The 22,609-nt window shown below is 38.7% G+C and overlaps 1 protein-coding gene across 1 annotated transcript in view; it reads left to right on the forward strand.

The window, feature by feature from the left end:
* Positions 1–4,503: 4,503 nt before the first annotated feature.
* Positions 4,504–22,609, forward strand: part of LOC117420853 (cystine/glutamate transporter-like) — a 50,579-nt gene continuing 32,473 nt past the window's right edge. Inside the window, exons 1-3 of the mRNA XM_034034548.3 lie at positions 4,504–5,116; positions 14,321–14,447; positions 15,394–15,509. Coding sequence (XP_033890439.2) covers positions 4,852–5,116; positions 14,321–14,447; positions 15,394–15,509 — 508 coding nt within the window. The 5' untranslated portion in view covers positions 4,504–4,851. The remainder of the gene's footprint in view (positions 5,117–14,320; positions 14,448–15,393; positions 15,510–22,609) is intronic.

The following is a 22,609-nucleotide window of genomic DNA, read 5'->3' on the forward strand; positions in this document are numbered from 1 at the left end:
CCTACAGGGCACACCAGCAGCATACAACCGGGCCCACTCTGCAGGCAGAGGAAAGGCGTTTCCAGGGCCAGTGCCCTAAACAGCCACCCCTAATTGCCCTGCCACAGCCTCAGCAGCCCAAGCAGGGCCCCTGAAGCCTAGTGGCCTCAGACCCCCTTTTCGGCACAATAGCTGCAGTACTGGTGCGCTAGCACCTCAGATGCCTGGGTGCTCGCCACCGTGCATCAGTTCCACTTGGGACCTCCTCCCTTTCGAGGTATCACGAATACTTTCGTGACAGACCCTCTCCAGGCCTCGGTACATCAAAAGGAAGTGGCTGCCTTGCTGTGCAAGCGAGCCATTCATCTTGAAGACGCCACCTCCCATGGAGAGCGGTACTACTCGAGGTATTTTCTGGTACCCTAAAAAGATGGTGGCTTTCGCCTTATCCTAGACCTGAGGCTCTTCAACGGGTTCTTAAAAGAAAAGAGGTTCCAGATGCTGACGTACCGTCACATTCTCCAGTCCGTCCGGCTGGGCGACTGGTTCAACACATGTGTACCGCTCACGTACCTCCCATTAATGACCCTACCCCTTGTTCTGTTACACACCTCCCTCCCTAGCTCGAACCTCTCGGATCGAGCTACAGCTGCAAAAAATGAATGAACTCTGGAAAGCCCATTGGCATTCCCCATTTCTTTAAAGTCCTTAAAGGGTGCAAGCCACAATCCATCTGGCCAAGATCACTGCACCTAATCTACCTTGTCACACAAAAGGCAACAGAAAGCTTATATTTTTTCGTGAACAATTTTTTAAAAATATTTAAACAATATTTCATAGTCCGTCTAACACCAATATGTAATGCAGAACTGTTTCAATGCAAAACGATGGATCCTCTTCAGATAAAAGGTTTTTTACAAGATCCTGGAGTTTAGTAAGATTAAGTAAAAGGAACTCTGTATGACAAAAATAATGAAACAGAATACCACAGTACGTAGGTGGTGTAGTGGGCTAAATCACTAGGCCTGGGTTTGAATATGAATCTTGAATAAGATCACAAGTGAAATGAGTGTGGTGGTCAGCACAGTTAGCAGTCTTTGCTACAGAGAGGTCAGGACTGAATGGGATGGGGTGCACAGGGTAGGTTGAAGAATAAAGAGAAGCTACAAAGGGAAGCACTCATGGTGACAGCCAACAACATCAATAAATAGCATTTTTTTAAATTTTATTTAAATGTATGAATATATACATAGGATCTCTGAACACCACTCCAACTCACTTATTTTATGTACAAATTTATGTCTTAATTTAACATTCGGTAGTACAACATTAGTGCTATTCGGGTTCTGTGAAACCAGCCCTTATTATTTATATTTTTACATAAAATTTGTGCGAATCATATCGTAATTAAAAGCGCTGATTCATCACTTATTTTTCTTCCATGCCCAGATGCAATTTACTGACCAGTATGTGCATCAAAGATACTTAATGGGGGGAATTTCAAACATCAGCATTATTGTATCGAACTCGTGGTATAATTACGACAGCTTTAGTAGCAAGTGGTTTTCAGATAGAATTTGTTAATAAAATCAATCTAATAATGCTTTGAAATTGAGTCCATGTGGTCGTTAATGAACCCATTTCTTGTTAAAAAGCTTAATTGTCGCAGGTGACGTAAAAATGAATGAAAGCATAATTTGCTGTTTTGGACACTACTAGTGTTTAGGGAGACGGCTCTCGCACCAGTGAGCAGCAGCCAAATGGAAATAACAAATAATGGGAATATTTATTTTGTATATAATTTGTAAACTTCATTTTGTTATGCAGAATGTACATTTATTTAGATAACTTCACATATAAAATGCTGATTTACGATTATCTGGCATGTGGGTAAAAATTGGATGGCACGGATTTAAAAAATTAAATAAATAAATAAATAAATAAATAAATAAATAAATAAAAACTTAAACCTCACTACTCATTTATCCTCATTGGGGGGGATATTTTGCCACAAATTTATACAACTGTTTTAAGGTGAATTTTGTAATCTTTTTTTGGTTAAAAATAAAAAGTACCCCTTTTTTTTGGATGGGGCAGGGGTTAAGCCATCTATGCAGGCTTGGTTGAAAATTATTTTCTTATGTTGAAGCCAACACCTTCATATGCGGGGGTACGGTGGCCCCTTTTCTTTAGCAATTCTTTAGCAGTCTGACAGAGGTTGACAAAATGCCCTATCTAGATCGTCATCTGGTAAATCCAAGGAATTAACCCTGGTCCTGTACACCCTATCTCTGTATCGTCGGCGTTGCAGCCGGGGTCTGTCAATCTCAGGCTCGAGATGCTGCTGCAACTGCTGCCACTCCCAGCAAAGCCATACTGTAGTTTGTTTTTAGCACTGAAGAACTTAAATACTCTTTCAAAGCGAGTTATATACTTTTTCGTTAATTAAAACTCCTTTTCCAAGTGCAAATTAACTCCTGATAAATTATGACAATTAACACAGATTTCCTTTTAGATTCCCACGCAAACAAAAGAAATAGTCGCAATATGCACTGCTCGTTAAGATATTAACATTATTTCGTAAATCAACATAATTTCGGAAATTACATTAACACGATTATTTAATAAAGAAATAGGCATAACGACCGCTTGAAAATGCCAAAATCAATGCTACATAATGATTTGTTCATTAACACTGGAGTTATCAATTACGAACTTTTGAAAATCTGACTTTACTGTGTTAATCTTTACATGTTAAATTCTCAAAGCATTCCAATACTAATCCCAGCCATACAGTGATTTTAAACAGAAGCCACAGCTGAAACAAACAACGAAATACATGTAAGTGAAGTCAAGAAAAGGTAAAGCCTCTACATCCTAACTTAATTGCACATCACAACCTGTACTTCAGCAGTATGCAGCAATATGTAATTGTGTTAATAAAATGGGAAAAACGCTTTCAAGAACACCTGCTTTTAAACAAATTGTAGACTAAAGATTAGTGTCATCTGTAGTGTCACATGCTTCCCATGCTTTAGAAAGTTACACAGTGTATTCATTTCAAAAACATCTGCCCCTTGTCATTTATGCTGAAACAATATATTTCTTTGATCCCAGTAAACTCAATGTTCATGACACTGGCTATGAAAGAGTGATATTCCTCATGTAAGCTGTACAGAATCACGGAATAAGGACAGCAGTAACTACAAATCATCAAACATCAATGTGAACTGGATTCAAAGACAAAAATAAAAGTACAGTAGTAGCTATAGGATGTCCAGATTTATTTTGTTTTGTATAAACACTGTATATAAATATACATTTATTAAACAAGAATGGCTTTTTCAGTCATGTACAGTGTGCTAATTCATCTTATATCTGAAAAAACTAAAAACAGGATGGGCACTAATACCAATTTGTATGTGAAATGTGTTTAGATTCCACATGTCCCTAGTTGTGGGCCTAATGGGCTAGGGAATGTAGAATTTGTCTCAGGGGGAAAAGAAAAGAAAGCAGGCCTCAATTTTTCATTCTTTGCTCCATACAGTGCAGCCACAGGGGTCTGATCTGAGCCGGTCTGAATCCGCGAAGGCATTTTCTCAGCATGCTGAAACAGTTCTGCTTGTCATAGGGGGCATTTGAATAACCTTTTTTTGCTATTGCCAAGGACGTATCTGTACTTCTTGGCAATCATGTTCCAAAACAATTGCATTGCAAATGTATTCCCCAAAGCCTGCAGTTTTGGTAGGTCAGTGCAAACCCATGACTTTGGAAGTACACACTGAATTGTAAGGAACAGTGTTAATAATGGCTAAGTTAAACTACCAATGGCAATGTGTCAAAGATAATGTCTATTGACCCTAAGTTGAGGAGGTGTTGTGATGATAATGACTTTCTCTTTTTGACACTGATTCTCAAAATGGAAAAGGAATTGTTCTTTATAAACCTCAGTTACATGACATTAGTTGAAAAAGATTACAAATGGTATGACCTTTTTTGCCCCTTTTGGAAATACCATTCATTTTTTAAAAATAAATTATTCATAAACACCCACCCCTATTCATTAACACCGCAGCTTTTTTCTTAAATATCCCACAAACTACTTTAAGTATTCTGACATTCTTAACAGAGACAGCCTTAAGGGAAGGTAGAAAGCACAAATTATTATTTTTTCCCCATAGTGGATATGAATGAAAAACAACAGCATCACTAAAATAATTCTACCTGTAAGGTTTTTGTATTTCTGTGCACACATTATTCTTGGGAAATTTAATCTAGGTCACTTCTATTTTCATTTAGCAAGGGGGCGAGGCCTTGTCACCTGAAATGTAAATATATACTTTGGATAATTCTAAATACTGTAAATACTTGTTTTATTGCATGCTATTTACTTTGGGATTTGAAACTTAAAATACAATACTTAAAGCTGTCTTTAAAAAGTGATTTTTTGCCAAAACACATAAGGCGGCTGCTCTTGACTTAATGTTCAAGTCAGATTACTTGTCTAGTAGCGAGTGTACTATAACTTGCTGAGTCATGCTGAAGCATTCATGTGGCTGATGTAAACCTTGATATTTTGCATCATCATTTACATCAGCTCAGTATGACTCAAATATAGGGCTGACACAGAAACAGAAGCTGGATCATAATGACAAGGCAGCTGGCACGGAGGACAGGCAGGTATTCAAGAGGGATTAGATTCAACCTGCAATAGGCTTGGACGGCAGTGTTTCTTTTCACACCAGCATCTGTGACTTTCTGTGAATGAGAGTTCAGCTACTGTAACAGTAGCAAAGTTGTAACACTGCCAGATAACTTTGGAGTGTGTGTGTGTGTGTGTGTGTGGAGCCAAAGAAGACATTGACCAATATCATGACCCGAAGACCTGTTGCTACTTCTATCTCCAGTGAAGGCTATGCAAAAGGAGACTCAAATGGCACCCTCCCTATTGTGTCAACTACCACAGGTAAAGTGGAGCTGAAAAAGAAAGTAACTTTACTGAGAGGGATCTCAATTATAATTGGCACCATCATTGGAGCTGGGATCTTTATTTCACCCAAGGGTATCCTGCAGAACAGTGGGAGTGTGGGGATGTCACTTGTGATCTGGACTGCTTGCGGGTTGCTGTCATTATTTGGTAAGACTTTTTAAATTTAATTCTCTAAATGCTTGTAAAACATATATGTATCTGAACCTTAAACATTCCCAGAGTTTGCACGGGAGTAGCACATCTGCTGTTTCAGCACCTAATACAGTAGATGAGATCCCTCTGGATGTTAAACAGCTGCCCTTTGTACTAATGATAGGACAAGGTTAAAATCACACCTGTCTGCATGTAATACTGTGCCTGATGGTCTGCTGCTGTACTGAAATAGAGCTTTTGATTTTCATGATTAGGGTGCTTCTGACTGAATGTAATTTGTGCAGGTTGAATTACTTGCCATTGCCCCTGCACCCCACTGAAAAAGAGAGAAATAATCTTCAAACTTTTTAATATTTATGTTTGAATCATGGAATAAACTGTATTAAAGTGTTCTCCCTATGCTGTCTTTCTGTCCTTGTTGCAGACATTAGTGTTTGAATGGGCTTTAAACAGATGTGAATGTTGCAGTAAATTCTCTGACCTAGCAGACTGTATCCCAGATGGCAAAATCACAAAGTAGTCTAGGTCAAACTGGTAGTCTACAGACTAAATATAACATAGACAAGGGCTCATGATGACAGCTGAAGATTGTTTATAGTGAGAGCAACTCACACATTTCACAGTCTATTTGTCGTTGCACGTTTCAGTTCCAGTTCCATTTACTACCACTTTTGAAAATGTTTTGAATTATATTACTTACTAAAAACCACCTTACAAACGATATTCAGAGATACATAGGCAAATTTTTGCTAGGACTTTGCCCCTTGCAATGGAAAACATCTTAGCCACCTTAGCTTACTGTGTATTGGTTGTACAGTTGTGCTATTGTTTTTCTGCTGTGGTCAGTGCGGTAAATTCCAGTCACATGTCTAACCAATACACAATGAAGTTGTTTAACCTTACCACAGGGAAATTAATGATGTCAGTGGATTCTCTGGAATTTAAAACCATTATAATCAGCCACTCACACAGGAAATATATATTTTTAACTGGGCTGGAGAACATGTAGCTGTGATTCAGGTCCACTGCTGATTAAAGAATTACCATTTTCATCAACATTACTTTCAACAGAAATAGAGGAAGTGAAGGTACCTGATGTTTTAGGCAGATAAGAGTTCAATAAATATATACTGGGGAAAATAAATAAATTAAACCTAATATCCATTATGTCAAAGTTGTGGCTTTCTGCCTACCTATCTTGATCTGATGATTGGGTGTTTAATGTTATGGATGAATACATATAAATTAACTGTGACCTGAGGTGAGCAGTTCCTCAGGTACTATATAAGTAAATGAAAACCAGAAAAAGTGATTACAGTTGTGAACACCATTATAATTACAGTGAATTAGCATGCTGTCAGAACCATTACCAAATCACATTGTTAATAGCAACAGCAATATACAGTTGCATTGCACCTTGGTACTGATGTAGTAGGGCACATATACAACCACTGTATTGACTCATACCCTTATTAAACTATTGGTATGTAACACCCGCTCACTCAGAGGGGCTGCAAACAGAAGGGTTATTTTTAATATGTAGTCCAACTATGCCAGTTCAGTGTGATGAAGCACAGAACGATATTAGATAACTGATCAGGTTCTTTTTATTTAGATACAGAATTAAAATTCGGGTAACAAGAAAAATAGAGGAAAATACAACCATAGTTTAAAAACAAAACAAAACACATGACATGTTGTCTGTGCAGGGGAGGGAACATCAGAGCGAGAGAACAATCTCTTTACTTTCCATACCATAGGTTCCAGTCAGCTACCGACAGCCTAAAAACTCACAACATTGTTTAAACCGGAAAGTCCACATACAGGCTCGTTCACTTCCCTCTGTTACTCGCCGTTCCAAACACTACAAACAAAACCACCACAAAATACATACGAACACGCACACGCACAGACAGACAGACAGACAGACAGACAGACAGACAGACAGACAGACAGACAGACACACACACACACACGCACACACACACACACACACACACACACACAAACCCCCAGGATGGCCATGCCGTTTGCAAGACACGTGTGCTATTTACAGTATATTCAGGTGCGTAACACTATCAATTATTCAATTTGTCAATACCCAAAAAGGCATAAAAGTTGGAGAAGCTACTAAAAAGTGATAAATCAATTATAAAAGTGTTAATCAATAATATATAAAATGTGTACTAATCAAATAAAAGTGTAAACAATATAACAATAAAACATACATTATTGACCCTATTACAGGTATGCTACAATTATTATTTTTTTGTTACAAACCCTACCTGTCTAGCTGGTTATTCTGCTTTCATTCCTGTTTTGTTAGATAAAGACAATAATCATTTCACACCCCATAAGTTTGCTCTCTATTGGGTGTTTGTACTCTGTAAGAAAAGGCAAATTACACAATAAGGGAGGAACACAATGTGGCATTACTAACACACACACATGTAGCATATGCAGTTCATGTGCTTATGAACCGGCCTGCCGATTGTGGAAGAAAAGAAAATCAAAACTTCAAATAGCATTTACCATGCCCAGTTTCTTTAGGGGATAAATGGGAACACGCTTAAATAAACCTTTTTGGATACTTTAGTTGAATTTTTCATATGCGATTTGTAGTATCATAAATGGTCTATTTGCACAGTATTTTGCAGTGTTGCAATGCTTTTTCCATGGGTTTACTATGCATTTACTATGGTTTGCAATGTTTTTTGCTAAACCATACCTCAGGGCTTTACCTGTGCGTTTATCATGCTTTCACTATACTTCATTACACTTTGCTATGTTTTTACCATGGTAAACTTCTATAAGGTTTCACAGGCTGCAACATTCAATAAGGAAAGGGTTAATTGTCAGTGTTGACTTGTAGTACATACAATACTTAAAGGTGAGTCAGTTTAATAAAGGAGCTTACTGTAACCACCAATGGCAGTTACAAATGGTACAAGAAACACCCTTTTCTGCTCCTGTGGAAATTCTAGAAGCATTGAAACCTGTACTACCTGTCACTTGGATTTTAGCACTCCACAAAATTCCAGTAGAAGTGAAAAGTTCATAAACATGTTATTCTGTGGTGATTAAATGACCATGGTTATATTATGTATCTGAGTTAGCCAGAAATATCATAACCAAAAAAGAAAAGGTCACTAAAGTTTTATAATGAGGCACTTTCCCTGTGAGAGGCAGGCTAATTATTCTTACACAAAATTAAAAGTGAAGCATGACTTTTCCTGTCTTAACTTCCTGTATTCGTAAGCTCACTTTTTTTTTTAAAATTATTCATGAAGATTAAATAATAAGGGGCTTATTTGGTGGATAAATCAATTGATTTTGAAATGTAATATCCCACATTTATTTCACCTCTGCTTGTCTGAGCAATGCAAAGAGGAAGAAACAGTTTGTGATGTTGGTAAAAGCCAGAGGCGCTGGAATCAGTTCCTGAAATGTGGAAAAAGAGGGGTGCAGGTGTTTTTTTTTGTCTGTTTTTAACCAAAGCTCAAATCCCCATAGACTAACATAGCTCGAAAGGAGCCTGTTTGCGAACAGTTTCAAGCTACTAAGACTCGAGGCTGTTCGAACACTGAACAGCTTGTGCAGCTCTAGTTCAGAGAGATTATGTGTTTTGGGGGTTCAGAAATTGAAGGTATTTTGAATGAAATATTCCAATGAAGAGAATGTAATTCTATTTTTATTGTCAAGCTAGGACCTCAAACTAGTGACATACATCTGTAATAATATTGCAGAGGCAAATACAAAAGTAATTTAATGTATTCTTTTATTTAACACTAATTCATGAACAAAATGTTAGGCTACAGTGTGGCGCTTTCTTTCTTTAAAATGGTGATTTATTTATGTATTTATTGTTACAAAAACAAAACAAAACAAAGCACAGGGAAACAGGAAAGGCTTTTGTTTCATTTAACGCATTTCCCTGTCAACTGTTTTATAAAGTATCGTTTTAGGAATTCTATCAGGCAGCATCTCAGACAGGAATTTTGCTTACAGGTATCATATGTATCAAAAAAATATGGCGCTATACGTCCCCACATGTTGCTGCAACTGCAAATTAACATACATGTCATTTTTCTTTTCATTGTTAACATCCTGACAACTTTTTACACTTTTAACTTTAAAGTCTTTTCAAAATGGCCGCTCTAGTACACCGGGGTTTGAGATCTATCCTCTAAATCACTGCAGGAAGAGCGATAAACAAAACAAAAGACATGACAAGTGGCTTTTCTGCTCCATATCACATCATGGATCGTTATTGCTGTGTTACATGCTTGACAATGTGGTCAATAATACTTACACTTCCAGTGCACTAGAGCGGACATTTAGAAAAAAAAGCTTTGAAACAGACTTTAAAGTGTAAAAAGGTGTCAGGATATTAACAATGAAAAACACAAAATTAAAGGTACGTTATCGGTATTTAAACTGGTTTAGCAACACGTGGGGACATGGGAACCCCGTTACTTTTACATTTTGGCAATTATTACCAACAAAAACACGAATAACATTATCAATATCTTTATTTTGTGGAAAATACTATTTGGTCTGACAGAAACATTTTTTTTAGAGTTTCTAACGGGTAGTTAGTAAACCATGGGGTAGATGTACTAAAGTGTTGCAGCTGTTGCAATAGTCACAAACCAGTTGCAAATGATTCAGAAGTCTAGGGTGAAATGTACTACACAAACGCAATGGAAAAACGTTTGCTTTTAGGGAATGCAGCAGTTTTTCTTTTCTTCCATAAAAGGTACACAGTAACAATAGAGACACACTTTAGCACGCTGCACCCCCTGTCAGCTGTTGGAATGCCTTCAATTTTGAAGCTTACATCCGTATTTGATGAGTTTGACTGAAAATCGACTGAAAATCGACTGAAAATCTCCAGCTTCCGGTTTTAAAACTAGCAGTATCCGGTTACATTGAGAAAAATGGCCTGACTCGATTTCACATGTTGGTCTACATCAAAATAAACCAAGGAATGCAAGCACGCTACTATCCATACCAGTTACACTAAGCTATTTATTTATGTTTTGAAACGGCACATATCACACCAAAAAAATAAATAAATAAATAAAAATCCTGAGGTTCGAACTTCCAACCCGCTGCCTGGGTAGTTGTTGAAATGTATTGAATCTATAGGGACTTTACGTCTTAGTTGGTGCTTATCTTGGCGAGAGCCGAGTTCAAATCAGCATGAAGTTTTAACATCTACTCTCGTGTAATGGAAATCATGTTGAAATGTATTGAATCTATAACAAAAACATTGTCAATGTAAAAAAACAAGTTAGAAAAACGCAACAGCTGTTTAAAGGGGTGATATCAAACACAAAAGTCCAAGTTAGGAGAAGCAATTAGGCCTATCTTGTCAAGCATCAAGCAAATAGGCACAGTTGGAAAGGTGCTGGGGCCCAAGATTCACACAATTCTTGCTTCTAACTTGGCGCTTTTTTGATCGCTTCGCTCCACTAAAGGGAAAGGAGTGGAGAAGCCAACAGAACGTGATACAAATCAATTATAAAAAGTGTCAGACAATATAAAACGTGCACTAATCAAATCAATAAATACAATTATAAAAATAACATACAAGTGTAAAATAATTGTGAACTGGGCATTCTTGCCCCTGTTACACCCATTAAAACAATCTGGGTACCCTGCCTAACCACTAGGGCCTGAATGACAAGTCACTCTTGTTCACTGGTGCAGTTTGTTTCTGTAGTAGCCTGTATACCACAGTAACAATTATTTTTTAGGATTTTTAACTGTAATTCATGTCTTTATCATACTGAGTGATAATAAGAAAAATCTAATTTTGAAACCATGCCATAATATGTGAAAAATAAAAACAAACATTTTGGTTTGTGCCTGTGGCAATGTGCCCCGTCCCTGTGTGCATGTGTATGTATGCGTGCGTATGTTAATGTTGGTGTATAGATTGGTACACGGGATATAAACGGGTCTGTGTTTCACGTGTATTTAAAAAGTGTAGATTTGTATTTAGGCACGAGGAGAGCACAAATCACTTCACGTGCTGGTTAAATGTAATATGTGAGCACGGGGTTTCACGTAATGAATTCACGTGCTGGGATTCAAGTGAATAATTAATTAGTAATTGAATCCCAGCACAAACAGTATATATAGACGCACATTTCTTGCACTCAGCTCATCACAACCACCGTCTCTTTGTTTGGATTCCTTTCTGGTCTGACGCAACCCACTCTGGCCGTCTTTGTGACACGTGGTGTCATCGTGGGATAGCCGCGCCTCCAAGCGTCAGACCAGGAGGGGTCTGGATTTAAAAAAAAAAAAAAAAAAAGGTCAATGGCAGAAGACGCCATCAAACTGCGGGGCTGGTTCCTGGAGAATGCTGGGCTGGAGGCCCAGTCTCTGCCCATAGTCGTCCGGGTCCTGTGGATGATGGACAGTGAGAGATGGGAGGCATATCAGCAGGAACACACCCCAAACACCTTGGAGGAGGGTGTGGAGTTTGTCCTCAACTACCTGGAGGCAACCATAAATGGAACAGCAGCCCAGGTAGCAGGACCACCAGCAGAGGAGTACCTGCTGTCCCCATCTCCACCAGCAGAGGGTGAGTACCTGCTGTCCCCATCTCCACCAGCAGAGGGTGAGTACCTGCTGTCCCCATCTCCACCAGCAGAGGGTGAATGCCTGCTGGTTTTGCCTCCACAGCCCAAATGGGAGGAGCCTGAGCATCCACAGCCCAAATGGGAGGAGCCCAAGCGGAAGGAGCCCGAATGTCCTACGCCTGAGTGGGAGGAGCCCGAATGTCCTACGCCTGAGCGGGAGGAGCCCGAACGTCCTACGCCTGAGTGGGAGGAGCCCGAACGTCCTACGCCTGAGTGGGGGGAGCCCGAACGTCCTACGCCTGAGTGGGGGGAGCCCGAACGTCCACAGCCCAACAGGGAGGAGTCGGGGCGTCCACAGCCCAACAGGGAGGAGTCGGGGCGTCCACAGCCCAACAGGGAGGAGTCGGGGCGTCCACAGCCCAACAGGGAGGAGTTGGGGCGTCCACAGCCCAAAGGGAGGCAAGTCGGGGCTTCCACAGCCCTGGGACCCAAGCCACCAGCAGAGGGAAAATGCCTGCTGGTTCAGCCCCAGGAGCCCCAGAAAGGGGAGCTGCCGGCCACGAAGAAGGGGGAGGAGGTCTGGAGACCACCAACCCCAGCAGCAGTTTCGCTGCCGGAGATCGTGGGGGAGGTCAGGAGACCTGCTCCCACTGCAGCAGTTTCGCTGCCGGAGATCGTGGGGGAGGTCAGGAGACCTGCTCCCACTGCAGCAGTTTCGCTGCCGGCAGTACTGTGGTCGGAGCCCCACCAAAGGGAGCTACCGGCTACAAAGAAGGGGGACGAGGTCTGGAGACCACTTTCCCCAGCAGCAGTTTCGCTGCAGGAGTTCTTGTGGCCGGAGCCCCACAGGAGGGAGCTGCCGGCTACGAAGAAGGGGGAGGTCGGGGGACCACCTGCCCCCGCAGCTTTTTCGCTGCAGGACGGGACCAACAGGCTGTCAGCCGTGCCACTACCGGCAGGGGTGCTGACAGCATGGCCAGCCATGGGCCCACTGAAGCCTCCCTTCCCAGCCCGAGACTTTGTCCTGGACTGCTGGATTTTTAAGGGGGGAGGTGGCCGTTGAGGCCATGTGTGCTGCGCACAAGGGGGGGTATATGTGGCAATGTGCCCCGTCCCTGTGTGCATGTGTATGTATGCGTGCGTATGTTAATGTTGGTGTATAGATTGGTACACGGGATATAAACGGGTCTGTGTTTCACGTGTATTTAAAAAGTGTAGATTTGTATTTAGGCACGAGGAGAGCACAAATCACTTCACGTGCTGGTTAAATGTAATATGTGAGCACGGGGTTGCACAGAATTAATTCACGTGCTGGGATTCAAGTGAATAATTAATTAGTAATTGAATCCCAGCACAATAGTATATATAGACGCACATTTCTTGCACTCAGCTCATCACAACCACCGTCTCTTTGTTTGGATTCCTTTCTGGTCTGACGCAACCCACTCTGGCCGTCTTTGTGACAGTGCCTTATAACATCAATATTTCTCTTCCTCTCCATTTGTTTTAGCTTTGAATCTATGATTGAGGTTTTTTGGAGCTACAGTATGTATGATATAAGGAATCTACCATATCACATTGCATTGGTATTGGTATAAGCATGTATGTTTCTTCATCACTGGGGTCCTTGAGCAGTCCATCATTCAATGATCCAACTTAACAACTTGCACCCCTCGTGATATTCAAGTTTGACAAGTACTTTAAATCAAACTAATAATAATAATAATTAAAAAAAAAAAAAAAACATATTCAAACTTACTGAACTGTAAAGTCTTTTTGAACTTTATGTTATTAAACGTAATTCTCTTTATATTAAAATCTACTTTTCACATTTGATTTATTCATCTTGTTCCACTTTATTTTTTTCTTCTTAAAGAGTGGATCTATCGCTTGGTTTAATTTCTTTCAGGTGATTATATAGTTATGCAGGATTAATCTTATGTAACATTAAAGCCAATAATTCTAATTCCAAAATGCATTTCTCCTCGAGACAGTGGAAACTTTTTTTTCAGTTTGAAGGGAAAGCAATAGCCTAGCATAGCCCAGTCAGCCTCTTCCTGTCCAGTGACCCTGCCATTCCACATACAGTTAATCTGCAGAAACTGGTACCACCCACTTTTCCCATATTCACACAGCCTAAATAATGCATGACCCATTCACCTCATTCACTTCTGTATTTTCAACACACGTTGATGATGTATTATGTAAAAACACTGGGAAGAACCAACCTCAAAGTATATCGATTTCGTTTTCTTTTCTGAAATGCACAGTTTGCAATTGCTACAAAATGGGGCTCTTTATGACACAAGTAAGTTTGAACCTATGATGAATAACACAGTATTAAATGAACTAAGAATCATATAATAATAAAGTTGCAGTGGAAATGCTTTACATGGAACAACTCAGCTTTTTTTTTATTCTAATCTTTCTTACACCTTAGAATTGATCTTAAAAATCAGCCCGTAAGCTCTTGTCATTGGACTAGTTGCTTAAATTAAAAATGCAATACTATAATCATATATACACCACTATGTGGACTTTTAAGATTTATTCAGATTTTAATAGTTGTGTTATTTGCTTTGTTTGTTGTTATTTCTCACAGGGGCCCTTTCATATGCTGAGCTTGGTACATGTATCAAGAAATCTGGTGGTCATTACACCTACATCCTTGAAGCCTTTGGTCCACAAGCTGCATTTGTAAGAGTTTGGGTGGAGTTGCTTGCAATACGGTTGGTATAACTACTTTACATATTCGTATAGCATGTCCATTTATATAAGGGCCATCTCTCTGTCTTGTTTGTGTCATAAAAGTGTTTGAATACACAGTTCTTGTCACTGAATAAAAGTACAAAAAAAAGAAATCTACATAAAAAACTTCTTATGCTGTTAGTTTCAAGGTCCCGAAATAACAACTATGGTCTAGTTTTTAGTAAATTCCAAGCCTCACTTGTGGAATGTGGTCAACAGAAGCTTATCTTTGTTGGCATGCAATCTGAAACACTAAATACACTCAGAAAGTTCCTTGAATCAAGGATGGAACGTGTTGTATCCACACAAGAGATCAGAAAGTTACAGAATTAGTTATGTCTCTAACATTTAAATTAACATCCTTATTTAAAAAACAACATTGTTGTTTAAACAGAAAAGAAAAATGAGAACACATCTGATGTTACTGTTTTTGATAGGAAATCCAAGACAAAGCTAAACTAGGCCTCCTCTTGTTTGTAAACTTTCTTATGTTCTTATGTTCTAGTACACTATGGTATCCTTTAGTACATTGCTCAAATACAATACACACTGTTGGGTGAAGAGTTGCTTTGTCAGTCCATATTCACTACTAGGAATATTAAAAAAAGGCTATTACCGTGCATTTGAATAAGGATGTTAATTTAAATATTAGCGACATAGCGCATTCTCTCAATGGGAAAGTTGCAATGACATGTGTTGATAACCCACTAATCATTTTAAAGGACATACTGTAGTATTTTTTAGGGGTAGGACCAAATATTTTAAGACAAGCGGTTATACATTTTTTATCTTACCCAGTCCTAGGTTGTAGTTAGATAGATTATGAAATGATAATATATAATCTACAGCTGCATCACAAACATATTTTGATATTTAATTCAGGATATGACTTATTATTAAGAAGTTTGTTCTTTATATCTTGCATAGTCCTGCCGCCACAGCAGTGATCTCTTTGGCCTTTGGACAGCACATATTGGAACCCTTATTTATGCCATGTGGGATACCTGAACTACCAATCAAGATTGTCACTGCCATAGGAATAAGTAAGTATCCATACCATAGAGTTTTTCTCAGAGTTTTCTTGGCAGTTGATATTTCTAATCCATCCCCCACCTAGAACACATACATGCATAATACTATTTTACTCACACCCACAACCAGGATACATGATGTAGATCAATAAACAAACAAGAAAAGTGGATAACCCTGGACAGGGAGAAGGGTGTGTATGAGGGCATTGTTTGCCTTTATGCTTTTTGACGTCATTATACATTTTTTAACTTTGGCATTTTACCCCAGTGATTACCTGTGATCAGTTTACAAGGATAAATGGTCTGGAGGCTAGTGCAGTAATGAATTACAGAGAGTTATAATCCAGTTTGGAACAGTTTTTAATTGTATCTAGGTCTGGTGACCAAATAATAATCCCCGGCAATACACAGCAATGTGTAGAGCACAGAGTAAATAACAACAGGGTTACAGTCCCAAACAATAAACACAAATATCCGTCCCACAATATACTAACACGGTCACCAGTCCTGGGTGCATGCAGTAGTGCTCGTGGTGGGTGTTAACAATTACACAGTGACTGTGGTGTAGTGTTGCTCCGGGTAGTGCTGGCCCAAGGCAACAGCTCCGGAGATGTGTTAGCCATCTAGTGATTTACAAAAACAAAAGACAATTACTAACAGGGACAAAACAAACAAAACACTCACAAACTCTTTTTAGGAATTTTCTCCCGGTCCTTGATTTCTGAACCAAGCAAAGGAAAAGATTTACAATCCTCCGTCCCCTTTATGCTATCACGCATGACCCCTTGGTAAACGAGTGCAGCTGTCTCTACTGTCTGCAGCTGCTACGTCATTTCCCTTCCGGGTCAATACGTTCCTGCAACAGAGTCTCGCCTTCTTCCAGACTGACCGACTTTCCGGCCCGGGGAAAGAACTGTCAGGCCAGCCCGTCCAAAGACTTCTCCTTTCGCTGCTTAGTGCCCTCACAGGTTGGAAGGGAGATTTACAACCAAAACTCATTGTATTTCTGTCACAGTGTGAAACGGCGACAATCCAGTGTTACTTTCAAACAGTCATACTTAAAGGGTACATAAGGACCTTTTTATTTGATTGTGTTACATGTTCCCATGTATTGCTACAACTGTTTACGTACGGTGTGTGTTGTTTTAATTTTTTTTTTTTTACATTTTGACCACTTTTTTAAACTTTTAAATTGCATTCCCTGCCTCAAGATGGCTTCCCATGTACCCACATGGATCTCTCAGAACTACATTTCCCATCATCCTCCTGCTCACATATGTAACTGAGATGGATTTACCAGTGAGCAGGAGGATGATGGGAAATGTAGTTCTGAGAGGTCCATGCAGGTACATGGAAGGCTGGGAATGCAATTTAAAAGTTTAAAAAAGTGGTCAAAATGTGAGAAAATAAATACAATACACACACCTTACATAAACAGTTGTAGCAACACATGGGAACATGTAACACAATAAAATAAAAAGGTCCTTATGTACCCTTTAAAGTTGTTTGTAAAAGTTAATACGCTGTGCGTAGGGTGTCTCTTATTGTATCTTCTGCGGTTTGAAGGACCATGAAGCGAAGCAGTGTGGTTCTGACTGCTTAAACTGTGAGTGTTGAGATCTCTTATGCAATAAGAAACACCCTGCACACGACATCTTAACTTATTATAAATTACAGAAATGAACACTGTACTCAGGAATGGCTTTAAACAAAAAACATTTTTTTTTTTTTAATTTTTCTAAAACAGAACATTTATCCCCCCTCTGTCGGTCGGCACACAATTACATTTTCTGATTTTTAACACTTATTTGAAGTACAAATGGGTAAAACAAGGGCAAGTGCAAAGGATATTTGCAAAGCAAATTAATTCAACATTTTTCAGAGAGGAATAAAATAATTATCAGAACAGTTGTTTCTTGCCTGTTTTAATTGTTCCTTTCTGAATATTAGGCTGTGCTGTTATACTTGCTTTAAAACAGGGCCTATAATCTGCTGTTAGGAAACAGCCGAGACAAACAGATTCCAATAAAAAAAAAAAAAAAAAAGATCTGTATTCCTGATTTAAAGATGGTTAGGTGGTGACATATTATTATTAAGCACAATGGGGACCACCATGGTGTTCCACTTTGAAATGAGTTGTTCTTAATCTACTGCTTCAGTGCACTCTGAAAGAACTGACAGGGCTTTCTGGATGGGCAGAGCAGCAGATACACTCAAGGTGGTCACTCAGTGACAACAATAAAGAACTTCCTGAAGGTGGCTGTTCATTTTAGTAATTCATTATTTCACAAAATCATGGGTGGGCAACCAGCTGCACAAAATGTTATAAATCAGAGGAAACAGAAGGGGGAGTTGAAAGGCGGGCGTCCCCAGTCTCTACACCACATTCTATGTGAGATCATCATCAATACAGCATGTATTGGAAGAAATAAAAATGGGGTAACAAGTTATTTTGCTTATCTCCTTGCAAATCCAGACACTTCTGGATATGTCACAAAAAAGGTTTTGTGACTTGTATGAGTTTTAGAAATAATGTAATTGAAATATTCTCATATTTAGTAGAATACTTTACCAATGTTAACATAATGACAGCCTTAACTTCACATTCCAAAGATTATCAATTAATTCTCATCATTCTTGAAATACGGTGAAAGCTGCACTGATGAACATGCTAGAGTACATAACAGCATGTGCCGCAGAACAGTGTGCAATATAAATGACAATGTTTACATTGGAAAGAAATATGACTTATATATTTCTTACTCCGCTCTCGCTCCTTAAGCAAATATTTGTGTAATTGACACAAACCACACTATTTTGCTCACAACACAATAACATGAATTGTTAAACAAACATTGTCATTAGTAAGGACGCAACTTCCTCTCTGGAATCCTATCTGATTAAGTCAGTACCAAATTATGTAAAAACCCTATCACCGCTCAGGCTAATTTGTTACAAGCACTTGCGTGCATTATGTAATTTTTAAAGCTGAGCAGCATTTGACTTTAATTCATACCTTTCCATTGCCTTTTTTTTAAATACTATCACATGATTAAACCCGTGTTCTGTAAAAGTTATTCTTTAATGAGAGCGCTGCATTCTAAAAAAATGTAGGGAAACATCATATGAATTACAATTTAGGCAGGGCCGGTACTAGGCAAAGCCTAGCATGGAACCTTTCAATCAGTCAGGTATTGATTATTTTATTGATTTTTAAAATCAACAGGTTTTTGATTCAGTTGTATTGTGCAATCGCTCAGTGTGCTCGTGTAGAACCTGGTTTCTAAAATTGTACGGACCGTGTACAGATTGTAAGTTGGGTTTCCCACGGTATATGGGATTTTTAAATTGCTGCTTCATAACTTCAATAACGTTATCATTCAATAAAGTTAACTGTAATATGAAATTAAATGTAGGGCCTACTGGCTGAAAATAAATGTTTTAGCAAAAGCATGAACGTTCCTTTGATATTGAAAATTAGATTTTTCTTACTTATTATTATTTATTTCTTAGCAGACGCCCTTATCCAGGGCGACTTACAATTGTTACAAGATATCACATTATTTTTACACATTATTTTTTACATATAATTACCCATTTATACAGTTGGGTTTTTACTGGAGCAATCTAGGTAAAGTACCTTGCTCAAGGGTACGGCAGCAGAGTCCCCCACCTGGGATTGAAGCCATGACCCTCCAGTCAAGAGTCCAGAGCCCTAACCACTACTCCACACTGCTGCCCTACTTAACAACTGTTCTACAGAAGAACACAACACTAGGGAGATACCCAGCCATTTATGGATAGGTTGTGGGCAGATACTAATGTTAGAAGAAGCTAAGCACAAGGAAAAGATATAGCTTTTAATTTACGTAGCACACATCATGGATCACAATTTAACATTAATCTGTGCTGTCAAAAGATCTAACGCATTGGGAAACAAATTTATCTACAAAAGTTTATCTAAGGTAAAAACAGAACCATTTGCATGACAATATTATAAAAAACACACTCCCAATGTACCGTATGGTTTTAAAATACAAACTTGTACAAGAACTTAGCAAAAGGACAAGCCAGATGTTGTCACGCCAACTACTACCTTCCCCAATACTGTCAGTCTAATTACACACAGCACTGTAATTAAACTAATGTCACGCGTTTAGAATACTTGCACAAGTCCCAATGCATTTTTTTTTCTTCTTAAGGGTTAGCACATATTATTAGATGTGAAAACAGCAAACATTGTCTGTATGTGCAGCAAATACACAAACATGAACTACAGTACTTCATTATTCATTATTATTATTATTATTATTATTATTATTATTATTATTATTATTATTATTATTATTATTAATAATAATAATAATAATAATAATAATAATAATAATAATAATACTGTAATGTTTTCGGGTTCTTCTAGGACAGAAATGAGACTGAAGCCGTGAGTAATGAAGTTAAAGGCTCAAGTCGTTTATTGTTGTACAATAATCAATTAATAACATAAAATCACAAAGTGAGGGAAGGGAACTGAAAGTCGAAAATAAAATACAACAATGCCTTTATCCTTCACCTATTTCTCTCGCTATCTATCCACGCACACCTTTCTCTCTCACTCTTGTCTTCACCATTCTCCGCTCCCTCTGCCCTACATCCTGTCTCAGCCTGTCTTGGTGTATGCCAAATAGTGTCTTTGGGAGAAAAGTGTCTCACCAGTGACACAGAGCTATATCACCTGGAAGTTGGTTACTTATTCCTGGTTCCTTATTAGAGGTGTATTTGACAATGCAGCGTGTCATTTTTCTGTGTGTTTGAACTCACTTAAACATCTTGCTCAATAAATATATTGAGACCATTTTAAAGATAATTGCTCCCTCTTTCAAGAAAAACTAAAATATTAATTAAAAAGCTGTATCAACAGCATAGCGGTACACCAAATATTACCCACTTGCCCCATTTACCCCCCTTAGACGCCTTGCTCACTAAATATCTGTGTCTCCCTCTTTGCAAAAACTAAAGATTTTAATAAGCAAGCCGTACCCCAAGAGGAGGTGCCCACCAAAAAGTAGCCCCTTATAACCAATACCGAACACATGGGGGCACATCTTTTGATGCTCCATTTACCTCCCCTTGCTCACAAAATATCTTGGTGTCTATGACCCGGGTGGCTTGTGGTAGCACTACATATTTGCTTGTCGCATTGCCTCTGGTGTGAATGAGCCTTTAGAGAAATTAGTTTTTCAAACACAATTTATATACAAGAATTTGTTACAAACCTGCTGAAAGTCTGTAAAAATGTTTCTAATCATTTTGAAAATGGGTATTTTAGGAATGAATCAATGTTTGGTTTGCTTGCAAAATCGTTGAAACTAAAACATTCTTTAGTGAATCACAATGAAACCTATATTATTTTTTGAAAAAGAATTGTAATTTTGACCAAGATGCTTTGAAAAAATGAATTGAAGACACAATTACTAGCGATGACAATTTACAGGACACTGAAGTTGATAATCTGAGGGAGGTATCACCTAAATAGAAAAAATCTGAATATGTATATGACAGCAATGGCCTGTGTGGTGCTACTGACAACAGTCACCATGTCATTCACACCTCGAGTGATACAAAAGGGGCAACAAGTGAAAGGAAGATGTCTATGAAAGTAAATATAAGGGAGTTCGCTTGGAATTTAAAATATGTCTTAATGCAAAAGAACGGGATGCAATCAAACCCAACTCAGATTGACGGTTGAAGGGTGAATGGACCGATATATTCTCAGCCAAGTTTAAAACTATCAACCCCTACTGTGTCCTGGCATGTAAATATAACAGGATTAAGAAGAGCAAGTCTAAGAAGACTGGTGCTTGTTTATTTTAGTTGTAAAGCGGAATGCAAATTTGATGGATGCTGCATTTATGATTTTACCATTTGTGAGGAACCAATGGCATGAAACAATGTTTTTGTTGGCTGGATCAAAACAGATGCAACATGAACACTGGATCAGGACAGATATGACATGAACACTGGATCAGGACAGATATGACATGAACACTGGATCAGGACAAATATGACATGAACGCTGGATCAGGACAAATATGACATGAACACTGGATCAGGACAAATATGACATGAACACTGGATCAGGACAGATATGACATGAACACTGGATCAGGACAGATATGACATGCACACTGGATCAGGCAGATACGACAAATTGAGGTTCACAGCCGACACTTGAAAGGAAGGAAAAGGTTTGAGGCAGCTGAAAAAGTTGCAACGATGGGCCAGCAAAATACTATTATGAAAAGATGGAAACTGCAGATTAGAAATTACTTCTTAGTGGACATTTGTCAGATGTAAAAAATGTGGGTTTTGCAAAAAATACAGTCAGAATTTCATGAACGAAATAATTTCTCAAAGGATAACATAATTGACATAATTGCAACCATGGACAGTTTTCCAGCTATAGACATTGATTCTCAAGTCTTGCCAGGCTATGTTCAATACTTTTCAATTTTTCTGTTTTCAGTTCACCTGTATACTGAAGAGCAGCTAAAGCTAATACACGCAGTCTTAAAAAATGTATGTACACATTGATGCAACTGGATCACTGGTTAAGCCAATAAACAAAGGGAGAAATGTGCATTATTATGCCACAGTTATCAAGAACCCAAATCCAAACTCTACAGCATCCCAGTAGCTGAGCTTCTGTCTGATGACCATTCAGTTCCAGCTATCACCAATTTTATTATGAAGATCATTTTACTTAGTAAGGAGAGAACAGTAGATGTCAGAAAGGGTAGTAATCGATGACAGTGGGGCTGTGGTCTTGAGCGTGTTAATTGGATTCAGTAATGAGTCACTGTCAGCCTAACTACAGAGAACGTGGGATTTCATAAACATGAGGCATCCCAATGTGAAAGCACACACTTGGCCATCTGTTCTTCACATGTCATCGTTGGCTTCTATCGCAAGTTAAGCAAAATACTGCCGGCATTGGACAAGAAGCCCCTGACTTGTTTTCTGCTACTGCTTTGTAAAGTTACAAGAATGTAATAAATTACAGGAGGCATTTGACATTTACCAGCCAATTTGCTGTGTTGCGCTAACCTGACTGA

This window comes from Acipenser ruthenus, chromosome 1 (assembly GCF_902713425.1).
Source record: "Acipenser ruthenus chromosome 1, fAciRut3.2 maternal haplotype, whole genome shotgun sequence".
Classification (NCBI taxonomy): Eukaryota; Metazoa; Chordata; class Actinopteri; order Acipenseriformes; family Acipenseridae; genus Acipenser; species Acipenser ruthenus.